The sequence below is a fragment of the Salvelinus sp. IW2-2015 genome, linkage group LG18 (assembly GCF_002910315.2).
Source record: "Salvelinus sp. IW2-2015 linkage group LG18, ASM291031v2, whole genome shotgun sequence".
NCBI classification, from domain to species: domain Eukaryota; kingdom Metazoa; phylum Chordata; class Actinopteri; order Salmoniformes; family Salmonidae; genus Salvelinus; species Salvelinus sp. IW2-2015.
In genome coordinates, this window is record NC_036858.1 from 35,471,736 (window position 1) to 35,487,513 (window position 15,778).

General features: G+C 44.0%; 1 protein-coding gene and 1 long non-coding RNA gene across 2 annotated transcripts; both read left to right on the forward strand.

The window, feature by feature from the left end:
* The first annotated feature begins 1,616 nt into the window (after positions 1-1,616).
* LOC111977917 (nuclear valosin-containing protein-like) lies at positions 1,617-15,405 on the forward strand. Its single transcript, XM_070448695.1, is given in 18 exon segments — positions 1,617-1,706; positions 3,088-3,194; positions 3,196-3,260; positions 3,458-3,602; positions 3,711-3,902; positions 3,904-4,081; positions 4,240-4,458; positions 5,816-5,920; positions 6,022-6,084; positions 6,501-6,620; positions 6,717-6,816; positions 6,957-7,063; positions 7,168-7,199; positions 7,201-7,242; positions 7,445-7,533; positions 7,819-7,865; positions 7,867-7,923; positions 15,166-15,405. Coding segments are annotated over 18 exon segments (1,806 nt in total). The 3' UTR covers positions 15,214-15,405.
* On the forward strand, positions 10,535-10,930 carry LOC139029239 (uncharacterized). The gene is made up of 3 exons (XR_011481527.1): positions 10,535-10,633; positions 10,717-10,778; positions 10,861-10,930. It is a non-coding gene; the product is annotated as an uncharacterized lncRNA (long non-coding RNA).
* Positions 15,406-15,778: the final 373 nt, after the last annotated feature.

Here is a 15,778-nt window from a genome sequence, read left to right on the forward strand (position 1 = left end):
ATGTTTCACCTAGTTGACTCGGGGATTCGAACCAGCAACCTTTCAGTTACTGGCCCAACACTCCTATGCGCTTGGCTACCTGCCGTTATAGTTTTCTGTACAATTTGGGATTTTTATTTGCAGTTTTGTTTCAGTTTGCTAGTTTTTATTTAGTTTAAGTTGTATACAAATATTTCGTTTTTTATATTATTTAGTGTTAGGGATAGAAAGCATGCATGAGAGGCTAGGCTAGTCATTTGTGTTGAATCGTTTTTTTGGGATGTCACTTTGCAACTGTTTGGCAGTAATACAAGGTGACGGGTCAGGTTATAGGTTTGATTATATAATTTTAAACCCATCTCAATGTGACTTGGATTTGAAAGGAATAGTCTGTGAGAGACTGGTGTAAAAAAAATATGGTGGAAGTGAAACTGCTAACAGTGTAGCTTCTTTCCCTGTCACCATACTGGGCTCAAACCAGTTGTCCTCTGCTCGCAGACGCACGTGACCGCCCTACTTGACAACATATCAACCGTTTGAGCTATCGAAAAATATCTCATTCAATAGCTCATCGGTGACATTTCAAGCTAGCTGTGGAGTGCGCCTACGGTACATTCTTAACTCTGTTACACTCACTCCTTTTAAACTCGCTACACAGCGAGCCACCCCAGCCGTTGAGCTGAGCCCAACTGCCGATTTGGATCATGGCACCAGTGAAATGGACGTTAGTGTGCTGCTACTCAGTTATTTATTTTACTCGTATTATTATCTATCCTTATGCCTAGTCACTTTACCCTGCCTTCATGGACATATCTACTTCAAATACCTACCTTGTATCCCTGCACATTGATCTGGTACTTCCTGTATATAGCTCCATTCTTGTGTATTTTAGTTTAAACTCTGCATTGTTGGGAAGGGCTCGTAAGCAAGCATTTCAAGGTAAAGTCTACAACAGTTGTATTAGACTCATGTGACAATTTGATTTACTTGACAACATACCAACCGTTTGAGCTATCGAAAAAGACCTAATCGATAGCTCCATCGGCAACATTACAAGCTATCTGTGGCGTGAGCTTATGGTACGTTCTTAACTCTGTTACAGAGAAACTCTTTCGCCCATGTTTACACCAATCCACTGCTTTTTAACTTTAGTAGAAAAGGCAGAATCTAGTAGGCAACCTAGACGTTTTTTTATTTTCTGTTATCTAGTGATCGCTAGTAATAGGGATGCACAAGCTAGGCCTATTTGAAACATTGCCATCTCCCAGCCACATTTACCTGCCAGATTCAGTAACTAGACAGACAACCTTCAAAACGCTTAGGTTTTTGGCTGAAGTTTAGAAAAAATCTAATTGAACATAATTCATGATGGATTTTAGTTAGTTTTGTAGTCAAGTATAATAGTTTTAGTTTTTCAAACGGGTTTGTTAATGATTTTGTTTTAATTATTTTTTGTTGACTAATAACCTTGGTCTGCATGTTGTCCATATGTAGCTGGTTGTGTGATTTCTTTTTTTTCTCACTAATGTGCAAAACCTGTTTTCTTGGTAGCTCTTTTTACACATTTCCTGGAAAAATCTGCAAATAATATAGTGGTTTCTAGGTGACTTAGTCATTTCCCTCTGCGTTAACAGGAAATGGAGTTGCCCTTGCTGAAGGTGTCTGCGCCAGAGCTGGTGTCTGGGGAGTCTGAGCAGAAGCTGAGAGAGCTGTTTGAGCAGGCTGTGGTAAGTGTCACTCCTAAGTAGGGCTGACACCATTTTGTCGATTGTTTGGTGGATAGGCTTTTGGCCGACCGAGATTTGGGTCGAGCAGTCGCAAACATACAGTGCATCCGGAAAGTATTCAGACCCCTTGACTTTTTCAAAATGTTGTTGCATTACAGCCTTATTTTAAAATGGATTACATTTTATTTTTCCTATCAGTCTACACACAATACCCCATAATGATGAAGCAAAAACAGGTTTAGACATTTTTGCAAATGTATATATAAAAAAAATAACTTTTACATTAGTATTCAGACCCTTTACTCAGTACTTTGTTGAAGCACCTTTGGCAGCAATTGCAGATCCTCTCAAGCTCTGTCAGGTTGGATGGAGAGCGTCGCTGCACAGCTATTTTCAAGTCTCCAGAGATGTTAGATCGGGTTCAAGTCCGGGCTCTGGCTGGGCCACTCAAGGACATCGAGACTTGTCACGAAGCCACTCCTGCGTTGTCCTGTTGGAAGGGGAACCGTCACCCCAGTCTGAGGTCCTGAGTGCTCTGGAGCAGGTTTTCATCAATGATCTCTCTGTGCTCCGTTTATCTTTCCCTTGATCCATTCAGGCCAAAGAGTTCAATATTGGTTTCAACAGACCAGAGAATCTTGTTTCTCATGGTCTGAGAGTCTTTAGGTGCCTTTGGCAAACTCCAAGCAAGCTGTCATATGCCTTTTACTGAGGAGTGGCTTCTGTCTGGCCACTAGTGTAAAGGCCTGATTGGTGGAGTGCTGCTGAGATGGTTGTCCTTCTGGAAGGTTCTCCCATCTACACAGAGGAACTCTGGAGCTCTGTCAGAATGACCAGCGGGTTCTTGGTCACCTCCCTGACCAAGGCCCTTTCCCCCCCGATTGCGCAGCTTAGCTGGGCAGCCAGCTCTCGGAAGATTTTGGTGGTTCCAAACTTCTTCCATTTTAAGAATGACGGAGGCCATTGTGTTCTTGGGGACCTTCAATGCTGCAGAATGTTTTTTGTTACCATGTCCCAGATCTGTGCCTCGACACAATCCTGTCTCGGAGCTCTATGGACAATTCCTTCAACCTCATGGCTTGGTTTTTGCCCTGACATGCACTGTCAACTGTGAGACCTTATATATAGACAGGTGTGTGCCTTTCCAAATCATGTCCAATCAATTGAATTTACCACAGGTGGACTCCAATCCAGTTCTAGAAACATCTCAAGGATGATTAATGGAAACAGAATGCACCTGAGCTCAATTTCGAGTCTCAAAGTTCCAACTCTAGGAACCAAGATGTTTTGTTGTTGTTGGGGAAAGCCCTACTCCTGAGTCCTTACTGTCAGGCTGCTACACATTTAGGTTTTTAAAATGTCATTTTACAGCTAACTGTGCCTTTTTTTTAAGGACAGCTCGCTCAAACTAACAATTCTGGTCATTTTACCCTTGCAGACCAGCTCCCCCTGCATCCTGTTCATTGATGAGATTGATGCAATCACTCCTAAGAGAGGTGGCATCCAAGGACATGGAGAGACGGATTGTTGCTCAGCTGCTCACTTGCATGGATGGTGAGAGATACTAGTGGAATACATTTGTTGATTTCATAATTTCATTTTGTTGATAGGAATATCTCCGTTTTAGTACTTATGATACAAATATCAATATGACATATTTTGTTGGCAGGCTTGGGAGAGGATCAATTCACGTTCTCTGGTACTTTTGGTTGACTTTCATCTTCCCTTCACTCATCGATATGTTCCTCCAGACCTGAACTCTTTAGCTGTCACAGCCCAGGTGATGGTTATTGGTGCCACCAATCGGCCAGACTCTCTGGACCCAGCGCTGCGCCGGGCTGGACGCTTTGACAAAGAAATCTGTCTGGGGATCCCTGACGAAGCAGCTCGTCTCAGGTGAGTGGGCTTGTCTCCTATAATAATAGTGGTGTTGACAAGAATGTGGTTGCTAGCTCTGGTGTTGCAACTGTAAGTCACCCGCCATGTGTTGATTCCTGCTCTCAGAATTCTGAAGACCCTTTGTCGGAAGCTGAAGCTCCCTGAGGACTTTGACTACCGGCAGCTGGCCCGTCTGACCCCTGGGTACGTGGGAGCTGACCTCATGGCGCCAAGCCGCGAGGCCGCCATGGGCGCCGTCAACAGGGTCCTGCTGGAGATGCAGGACAAGAACCAGGGGCTGGTCCCCAAGGCAGAGGGGAGAGTCAGAACGGCCTCAGGGCGCATGTCCTCTCCCACAGGGCCCAGAGGCCAAGGAGGGAGCAGGTGATGAGAGCTGTCAGGCTTTAGCAGACACAGAAAGCCAGGAGATGACAGACCTAAGCAACGTACCACCGAGAGATGAGCAGCAGCCTCTGGCCACAGAGACAATCTTCAGGGTGATATATTTGACTCCATAAGTGTAGACTAGTTGTGTTTTTCACCAGGGCAGAATGCTGTACATAGTATGGGATCCACTATTCCCTCTGACTATTAAGGTGGGATGTTCACCAGATTCAGTGATGTGAAAATGTTCCACTTCTGTCTTTACCACCAGGGGGAGCTGTGTCACCTGCTGTCTCTGCTGAAGAGCAGTGAATCTCTGTTTGAGGAACAGATGGCTGGCCTGTGCATCCTCATGTCAGACTTCCAGGGCTCACTGGCCAGCGTGCAGCCCTCTGCCAAGCGTGAACGCTTCGCCACGGTGCCAGACGTCACCTGGGAGGATGTGGGGGCCCTGCATGACATCCGCGAAGAGCTCACCATGGCCCTCCTGGTGGGTATCGCCTCGATAGGCCTGAAACAAAATATCTAATATGTTGGGCTCAGTGTTGCCACTGCGCACCAACATATTAAGATTTTGACTTAATTTGGGCCAGGAGTTTTTCTGGTCAGGTCACATGGTCAGGAAAAACTCCTTGCCTCCTCCTTAAAGTATAATTGAACAGTTCCTTTGCTCTTGTAGCATCTAAGTTGGCCAAGTTAAATATCAACCTCTATCGCGGTTAGCTCTTTAAGAAACATTCAACTATCTACTCTAAAAGCATAACACCATACAGCAATTGTCCCCACCCTAGAAGGTATTGTCATCAGAACAAAGGAAATATACCTGTTCTGAGCATGTGATTGACAGTGGGAACTTAACCATATATAATTGGCTTCCTCACCAACAACATGGTAGTTTGACTCAACTGCTATGATTTGAATAAGTAGCAACACAAGGAACCATATGTTCTCTTTGGGTTCATTTAACAACTGCATGATGTCAGTCAATTTACACGGTCAATAGCAGTGTTCACAGAGTTAATGGCACATTGTAAATGGGGCCGGGACGATACCATTATCTATATCTTTTTTCCATGGCAAAAATCTAAACAAGAAGCTGACCGAACTCATTGGTTCTTTAAAAATCTGCTGTATGTGAAGTATTGTGTGCTACAGCTTGGAAAATACATTTGACTCTGGATGACAACATAATGGTGTTTGTTTCTAACATTAGGGCTGTTTTCCTAAAGAAGTTATTGTTTTGTCAGTGTTTTGTCTCCTTGCTACAATACTAACGAGTATAGTGATACTGGTAACATCTTGTCCCTAATTGTAATTGTTATACATACATTAAAATTGTATGACAGGCCTTTTATCTCTATCTAGCTCTAAACACCAGATTCAGACGGGATTGTGGTAGGGTGTATTTCAGGTGTGGTAGACCTTACAGTGAAATGCTTACTTACAAACCCTTAACCAACAATGTAGTTTTAAGAGAAATAAGTGTTAAAGTATTTACTAAAATAAACTGAAGTAAAAAATAAATAAGAAAAACACAAAAATAACAAATAATTAAGGAGCAACAATAAAATAACAGTAGCGAGGCTATATACAGGGTGTACTGCTGCGAGGGCACAGGTTAGTCAAGGTAATTGAGATAATGTGTACATGTAGGTAGAGGTAGAGTGACTACGCATGGATAATAAACAGAGTAGCAGCAGCGTAAAAATGGGGGAGGGGGGACAATGCAAATAGTCCTGGTAGCATGCCAGCATTCATTCAATGTGGTTGACATCAGAAGGAATGCGGGCAGTGTGCTGTTTAGATGAATAAGGGCAGTGTGTGTGTAACTTTGTGTGTGTCCATAGGCCCCTGTGCGTTCTCCTGAGCAGTTCAAAGCCCTGGGTCTCAGTGCTCCTGCAGGGGTGTTGCTAGCTGGACCTCCAGGCTGTGGAAAGACCCTGCTGGTCAAGGTACCATTTGCCAGCTGCTAAAATAAGTGGAATGTTGAAGGCTTGTGGTAGTTTTAAGTAATTAATCATTTAAAACATTATACCGTTTTCTCTTATTTCAGGCTGTTGCCAATGAGTCTGGATTTAACTTCATCTCTGTCAAGGGGCCAGAGTTGCTGAACACGGTGAGACATCCAGCTATACAGATTCCTGGAGTGCCTCGACGTCACTCTTTTCCCTGTGACCCTTTGCCCTGTCCAGTAATATTGCCTCTGTGTTGGTAGATCTGCTGAAATGTATATTTGTAACTGAAGTGCCCCACTGAAATCAATAGCATCGCCGTAGCTCTCGAAAGCAGGCTTAACTGATCCAACAGCCTTGTGCATTATTTACTTGGAGAGGGCTCCCGTTACCTGTAGTCACAGCCATCTATAACCTTAATTGGCATTACATCAGATACCGTTCACACTGGGAGGTAACATTCCTAACTCATGCCCACTGACTTTATATAATGTGAAGTAAAACACAAAGGATCCTGGGGTCCTGAATTATTATCTTAGCGTTATGTAGCTTAGACATCGTTGCCTCTCTTGTTCCTCAGTATGTCGGAGAGAGCGAGCGGGCTGTGCGACAGGTGTTCCAGAGAGGACGGAACTCTGCCCCTTGTGTCATCTTTTTTGATGAGATTGACTCACTGTGCCCCCGCCGCTCCGGGCATGAGGTGAGAGGGGCCAATAATCCGCTATCTGATGGTCACCATCGCGTGGATGAGAATAGTATTGTTGACATGTGGGTGATGGTGGCGGTGTGTCCTCAGTCTGGAGCCAGTGTCTGTGTGGTCAACCAGCTGCTTACTGAGATGGACAGACTGGAGGCCAGGCGGCAGGTCTTCATCATGGCGGCTACCAACAGACCAGGTGGACGTCTGGCATAATTTCACTCCCTCACTGACATGGATATTCACCTATCACAAATATTATTATTCAGTGTTTTGGGGTATGATTATATTGACACATGTACAGTTTTGTATTCACCATTATTGACGCTGTCCCTGTAGATATTATTGACCCTGCTGTGCTGAGACCAGGCCGTCTGGACAAGACCCTGTATGTGGGCCTCCCACCTCCGTCAGACCGACACGCCATCTTACTCACCATCACCAGGGTAATGTGGAATGCCATGGATGGAAGCTCACGATGGTCCATGAGCCTCTCATAATGTTTGTTGCCGGGAGAAGGGTTGTTTCATGATTACTGTGTCTGTCATAGGGGGGAAGCAAACCTCATCTGGAGCAGGATGTGTCTGGAAGAGATAGCCCATGACGTGCGCAGTGACTGCTTCACGTGAGTGTCCCAGAGAAGGAAGGAGGGAGCAAAATGCATCTAAACCTGTCTGTCTGCTCCACCGGGAGAAATAAAACCCACTCCCTTAGAACACCCTGATGATTTTGTTACAGATGTTCACTCCGCCTTCATCAACACAGTGGCTATAATAACACAGTGGATATTATGCGTTTGAGTGTATGTGTGTCTGTGTTCCATGCAGTGGGGCAGACCTGTCTGCGTTGGTGAGGGAAGCCTCTGTCAATGCTCTGAGAGCCTACCTCCTGACTCAACCCAACCCATCTTACACAGGTAATACTGGCCTAAAGACATCTAGGTCCTCTCTGCCTCTTGAATCTTTTTATTTTTTTATGGAACACTCTGCAACCTTGGTTTACTGCTCACATGCATTTCCCCATGTCTGCCATTTAGAAAGCTGGATTTCTGTTTACAATGCTTTCTAAGGCAAGATAAGTACCGTAGCCAAGGTCATAGCAATTGTACAGTATCCTCCACCAGGGAGGATACTGCGCTATTAGCCTCAAGGTCACCAGTCCACTTCCTCTCCGTCTGAGTCTGTACTTATTAACCCCTCAGGTCATAGCTACTCCAACGGCCCTGTGGCCGACATCAGGGTCAGCAAGCACTTTGAGAAACTTTGAGGACGCCTTCAAGAAAGTACGGCCGTCTGTGTCTAAAAAGGTGAGATGCATTGGGACATGGACAAATTAATGACTGCACAGACATGCATGTAACTAAACCCCAAATCTCCTGCACTGTCATCATTTACCCAGTGAGTGACTCACCTCGAATCCAAATCGATTAGACAAGTCTAAGTATTTAGTTATGTCCCCAGTGAGTGTGTGTCTGGAAATGGCTTGTTGAGTTGCCTCAGTCATCCTTAGGCTCAGCATTCCTAAATCATTAACAATGAAGGAGGGGGTCAGCACATTATTCCCACACAGCCTCGGGTGGTTTGTGGACTCTGGGGAACTAACTGTTCCGTAATTACTATTTCCATCCCTATTTGCATACAGATGTACATCTTTATTTTTTTACCCTGTTTTCTCCCTAATTTCGTGGTTTCCAATTGGTAGTCTTGTCTCATCGCTGCAACTCCCATACGGACTCGGGAGAGGCGGCTGTCGAGAGCCATGCGTACTCTGAAACACAACCCAACCAAGCCGCACTGCTTCTTGACACAATGCCCACTTAAGCCGGAAGCCAGCTGCACCAATGTGTTGGAGGAAACACCGTACGCCTGGCAACCGTGTCAGCGTGCCCTGTGCCCGGGCCCGCCACAGGAGTCGCTAGTGCGCGATGGGACAAGGACATCCCTGCCGGCCAAACCCTCCACTAACCCGGACGACGCTGGGTCAATTGTGCGCTGCCCCATGGGTCTCCCAGTCGCGGCCGGCTGTGACAGAGTCTGGACTCGAACCCAGAATCTCGAGTGGCACAGCCTAGACCACTGCGCCACTCGGGAGGCCCGTACAGATGTAAATTAAGCCCAAAGTAAACGTGGTCTAGCCTGTTGTCATACAATGAAGTCGTGTGCTTTTTACTTACACACTGTGTTTTAGCCGAGAGGAAAAGGCATAGCAAGAGGGATAACTGGGAGCTCTCCATTTTTTTTGTATGGAGGTCAATGAGTGTAGAAAAAAATATTTATAAAAAAATAAAAATGGAATGGCTTATTTGCTACGTGTGGCTTATTTGGTCGAATATAAGTGTCGCAGTGATTAGGTTGTTACAAGTGTACTGATATAAGTAGGACACATGGCATCCCCTCGACTTCGAAAAATAAAGGGTTTTATCGGAGTTCCGCCTGGTTACCAGAGTTATAAACACCGCCTATTTTTTTAAATGTATCTTTTTAAAATGTAATTTTTAACCAAACATTAACCACACTGCTACCCGTATGCTTAACATTAAATTAAAACCAAAAAGCATTTTTTTTTTTATGATAATGAATTTCTGTCTGTGGTAACTAATGGAAACCGTTGTGCCTGTTGTTCAAAAGCGAACTTATCCGCTCATTGGCTAGAATCGTCCCACCTGATCTTGCCTCCTTCCGACTGCCTTCCATTTTTTAATACATTTATTTTCATTGTTAGAGGGGCCACTAGACTATCTGGTCAATATAATGGATACTCTGTGGTTTTAGGGACCACCCGCTGTAGACGCGTCTTTTTTCCCCCCAACGCAGTTAAGACAAAACCACTCCCCGTTATTCAGAGGGGCGTTCTACAACCCTTTGAGCACTCCAAGTACGGAAGTGAATATCACGTAGCGCGACATTTTAGTCACGGATTAATAACATTTGCCCTTGTATTTCAAGTTCGAAAAATATAATAGTGTAACCGATGTGAAATGGCTAATAGCGTTTCAATCGGTGACGTCACTCGCTCTGAGACCTGGGGCCTGTTGCACAAAAGTAGAATTAAGACATCCGGGATAAATGACTCAGCTGAGCTCAATGAAGCCAAAACATGTGCGTCCAGGCTTAATTGGTTGCACAAAGACCAAGCCAGGATGAGCAGACACGGATTCATTAAGCCAGGTGAAACCAATCCTGGATAGGTGCGCGCTCACGGCTCACTCAAATAGACCCCGCCACAGATCACAGATTAACTGATTTACCATGGCAACTAGAGCCGCGTACTTTTCCCCGTCGGAAGCACAAATCCTCATGGAGGCATACGAGGAGGTAAAATATATAATTAAGAAGAAAGGCACACGCAGTGGATAAAGCAAAAGAAAAAGCGTGGCAAAGTATTGCAGACCGCCTGAATGCGTAAGTAGTGCACAATTACACACTCACCGCTCGCTGAAACATCACAATTACAATTCAAATATTTAATTCACATCTCCAAAAATGCAGTTGTACTGTAATTATGAAACGGTTAAATTTTTTATTGAAATGCACTGCAGATATGAGTGAAATTGTGTAAAGTAACTCCATCACACTGTATAAAGCTATGATAAATTTTTTGATATTTTTACTGAAAACAAGACAAAAATACCAAGTAATTTTTTGCAGTGTGACTCCATTAAATGTGTGTGTGTGTGTGGTGTGGTAGATTAAACATGAACGGGCCAAAACGGACATGGCAGCAGGTCAAAATCAAATACAAGAACATTCTGCAGATGGTATGGTCCCTGACTAATATTTAACAAAGCACAAGCATATATTGTACCAGAAGGTGCCTGCTCACACATTGTCTGTACTGTTTTAGCAGGGAAAAGAATACCACAGACAAGGCACGGGTGGTGGGTCACCAAAGGCTGACCTTACCCAGCAGAGGACATGGCCTTGGAGCTAAATAAAGGAGGCCCGTCTTAGAGGGGATCCCTGGGGGGAAAGAGACGAGCATAGGTTCCTCCCAAGATGCCACCCGCTTCATTCAAGGTATGTCCTTCCATCTACATGGGATAAACATTCATATTGAATCAATTTGGACTGTCTGACTTTGGTTTCCTATTGCCTTGCAGTGTCTGGCAGCACTGTGTTCCTGTTAGAGCCACCAGCACAAGCACCAGACGATGCTGATCCAGTGAGTATCCATCAAAGGCATACTGTAGGCCTGGCATGTCTTGGTCTACTAGCTTCAATATGAATCCGATTAAATGTGATAGGGTGAAGGCCCAGTGCAGCAGCAACAGCACATGATGGAGACGATGATGAGGAGGAGACCATCTCTCTGGATTCCAGAAGGCATGAGGTATCATGTTAAGAATGTGAAAGTACTATTTACTCTACAATGGTGAGGAGTCCTCATCAAAATCAAAAATCTCATTTCTTTTACAGGACCAGATGCTAATACAGTGGGAAAACCAGCCTGGCACATAGTGCGTATTAATAAAAGGACACCACATCCTGCCAAATTCCAGCTGCGCTAATTGTATTTGTTTACAGAGCTCAAAGCTATAGAAAGTTGTATGGCAACCACCTCCGGCGCCAAATAGAACTGGCAGACATAGACATTCAGTACAAGAAGAAAAAGATGGAAAATCTTGCACTGGAGTGAAATAAAAAAGAGGACAATTAGGAAACTGGACCTTGAAATAAAAAAACTTGAGAGGGAGGTGAGATATGCTTCAATGTACACTGTATGCTAACTGTAACACAAATGTATTAATCATTTTTTTCTTTCTCCCAGCTCCAAGAAGATGACACAGCTCAAATAAAAATTAGGTATATTCTCGTAAAGTCAAGTGAGCCATGACATATGAGCTCTTATTGTGAGCACACAGGACGGTGGCATCTTTCTAAGGTTTTTTTTATTTTCCCAGCAATCAGTACAACCAAGTCATCGTTATAAGGCATCGCCCTTTTTGCCCACCCCAGCACAGGTGTGGCCACTAGCCTATATGAAGGCCCAAAATTGTGTGTTCCTTTCTGCTCTGACAATGGCAGCCCATTTGTGCGAGATGTGGTGGATGAAGAAGCACTTGTGCTGAGGAGAGCCTTCAGGCGAGAAAGGTCTTCAGGGACCGGTTGGACCCACTGGCCTTCCCTGATGACATCTATATGAAAATACAGGTTTTCTGCAGATGGCATCAGGTATCTATGCAGACTACTGGGTCCCAGGATTAAGCACCGCACCTGCACGGAGCCATGCACTGAGTGTGGAGCAAATGGTTTGGTGTGCCTTGCGCTTTTTTGCTAGTGAGCCTTCCTGTATCAGTGGGGGATGCAGAACAAGCTGAACCAAGGCCACATTTGCCGCACAATAAGGAGTGTGTGTCTGGCTATCAAAAGCATTAGCGATGTTTCATTCTTCCCTGGCACAGAAGACTCTGTGACATCAAAGAGGAGTTCTATGGATTGCAGGTAAGAGGATTACAATATTACAGGACAATGTTTAACACCATAGTAGGATACTCATTACTTTGTGTGACAGGTTTCCCAATGTCATTGGTGCAGTGGACTGCACACACATAAGGATAAAAGCCCCCCTCAGGTGCCCCATGAGGCGATTTTGTGAATAAGGAAATCCTTTCACAGCGATTAATGTTCAGGTGAACATAACTTTTTGATATTGTCCATTGAGAACACTCTGCATTGCCAGTGATGTGCATTGATTGGTGTAATATTCTCATCTTATGATTTCAGATGGTCTGCAATGCTGACTGTGTGATCAGCAATGTTGTGGCAAAATGGGCCTGGCTCGTTCCATGACTCCAGAATCTTCGGGCCTCTGAAATCTATCAGTGCTATCACAAGGTAAGCACAAACCTATTTATAACGACATTGGCTGTGTCAAGAATATCACTGTTGTTTATGAGGTAGTAATGATGAGATTTTGTGTTGACAGGTGAATTCTCTGGTGTGTTGCTGGGAGACAGGGGTTATGGCTGCAGCTTTTCTCCTGACACCTTTCACAGACCCCAGGAAGCACAGCAGGCCTACAACATGCCCATGCAGGACCAGGGCCAGAGTTGAAATGACCTTTGGCTCCTGAAGGCACGCTTTCCACTGCCTTCATTAAGGGTCAGCCCTGTTAGGGCATGTGATATTACTGTGCTTTGTGCTGTCCTCCACAATGTGGGCCTGAGGAAGGAGAGGGCCCCAGAGTGCCACCAGCCAATGGACTGGGACAATACGGCAATCTTCCTGTGACGACAGTGGTCGGCTGCTGAGGGACCAATATGTTGTTGAATTATTTTTAGTTAGTATGTGTGCTTTCAATTTGGTTAAATATGTCCTGCGGTGGGCAGAGGAATTTGGTTTTTTTTTGGGTTCGTTTTTTTGATGAATTTTGCCTCTTTATGATGTTGATGCGGTATTACTGTGTGTAATACAAGGCTGCAGGGAGGCTACTGCATCCATTCATTGTCTGTTCAGTTGATGTGTATGGATGTTGTCCTGCATTTATTTTAGTGTGTGCAGACATGCAGGGTGTGTTATATACAGACCTTTGAATGTGTATGTTCATTTGTTAATATGTTGATTCTGTGCTTTCCACTTGTAGAGTCACTGTGACTTCAGTTTCGAAAGGAGCTGATGGTTTACTGCTTTGTTTTGTCCTTATTCCAATAAAGGAACATATGTTACACTTGTGTTTTTATATTCATATGGAATGTGTATTTGTTTATATGACAGAGTACTGGGCCACACTGAAGAAAAAGGATAAAGTCATAACATTTATGAGGCTGGTTCTTTCTGCAGAAAGCTACATATTTGTTTTTACAGTTTTGATACTTATGACAATGTGATACTTAATATTCTGGCACATCAGCATGTCTTTGTTTTATGAAACCATACTGAAGTACAATTTCACGAAATGCCCCTACATCTGTCATTTTAAGCACTGTTCCTCTTTAAAACAACTGGTTACAATATTATGACTTGTGTTTTTTCCCCTCTGTGGCCTAATATTCTATCATTTTATATATAGCTTATAGTCTATGGGAAACTGTAAATTATCTAATGATAGCAACATCATCTAAAAATCATTTTTTATCCAAAATCATTGAAATTAATGATCACAAACGTTTAAATAATAACAGTGGGTCTAGTTATATGTGATAACAATGTATAGTGAGCAGTGAAATAACTATTGGTTTCCATTTGTGGTGACTGCTGACTGACATTAGGGATGAGATTAAATAGATCCTGGAATTTAGCCTGGTCTGGAGCAGGCTAGCTCCACAGAATAAATCTCCATGGTAATTTATACCATAACATATCCTCCTGCCCCCTATCCATCTTTAGTGCAACCGGATTACGGATCAATTGAGCCAGGATCACCAAGATATCCTGGCTTAATCCCTTATCCTAGTTTTGTGCAACAGGCCCCTGAAGTAGTTGTTACAAGGGTGGCTGTTGTTGATGTGTGCAGAGGATCTCTGGTTCAAGCCCAGGTAGGGGCGAGGAGAGGGACGGAAGCAATACTGTTACAATAGTATAACGTCCCTTAACGCTCAAAGACAGATTCAATGGCTGTAGCATAGCGTATTCGACTGAATGATTAGCTAATCAATATTTGAGAAATGATGAAAAATAAGCATATGCTTTTACCTGAGACTACTGATGATAATATAACAACTTCAAATACCGAGCTAGTAGCCTAGGTTAATTTAGCTGACATTCAGTTGAGGGAATTATCTTGAGACATTTTTACAACTCATTGAAACTCTGAAAATAAATACATCTGCAAATGTTACCAAATGTAACGGATGTGAAATGGCTAGCTAGTTAGCGGTGGTGCGCGCTAATAGCGTTTCGATCGGTTACGCCACTCGCTTTGAGACCTTGAAGTAGTGGTTCCCCTTGCTCTGCAAGGGCCGTGGCTTTTGTGGCGTGATGGGTAAAGATGCTTCGTGGGTGACTGTTGTTGATGTGTGCAGAGGGTCCCTGGTTCGAGCCCGGGTATGGACGAGGGGACGGACGTAAAGTTAAACTGTTACATTGGTGCCGTGACCTGGATCAACATCAAAAATGTAACAGTTTAACTTTATGGCGTCCCCTCGCCCCGACCCGGGTGCGAACCAGGGACCCTCTGCACACATCAACAACAGTCACCCACGAAGCATCGTTACCCATCGCTCCACAAAGGCCGCGGCTTTTGCAGAGTAAAGGAACCACTACTTCAAGGTCTCAAAGCGAGTGACGTAACCGATTGAAACGCTATTAGCGCGCACCACCGCTAACTAGCTAGCCATTTCACATCCGTTACACAAACATGATGATGATAATAGGCCTGCATTACGGTAGGCAGCTAATTGTTAAATTACACTTTCCATCCTTACCTTGGAAGGTCACTGTCTCTGCACTGATCGCCTGTGAGTGAGACAAGCTAGCTAGCCAATGGGAGAGTAGTAGAACATCCCTCGGAATAATGGGGCGTGGTTTTGGCTTAACTGCGTTGGAGGGAGAGAGAAAGTCAGGATTTTTAATGACCCAAACAAATGCACTTTATTGTCCCCTCTCTATAGGACCAGCATATGTATGAGCAGCTAAAGGAATCTCTTATGAGGATTTGACCAGAGTCCTTCAGAATGGAGGATATCAGTGCCAAGGACCAACTGTTTGGACACCTCAACATTTTGACTATATTAACTTTTTGGAGGATTTCTGTTTTCTAATCCAAACCATGTTTTATAACACATTTTATGAAAGAAAATGTAAGCCTTATGAATTATAAAAAATAAAATAAAAATATATATTTAAATGGATTACTGTATGTAATGACTGTTTTATTGAGATATGTATGGTGTGTTTAATCAATTTGTTCTCATTGATACATATACCCAAGATCCACCACAATCTTACATCTGTAAACTGATCTTCCATGAGACAATTACCTCTCTCCTTTTACACCCAGGCTGACAGTAAATGACTCATGCTAGGGACTATGTAAAGTCTTTAATCAGGTCAACACCTGCAAGGCTGCGGGGCCCAATGGTATTCCAGGGTGCATTCTCAGAGCATGCGCAGAACAGCTGGCAGGCATATTCACAGTCATTTTCAACCTCTCCTTGTCCCAGTCTGTAATTCCCTCACGTTTTAAGATGGCCATCATCATTCCGGTTCCCAAGAACTCTTAAG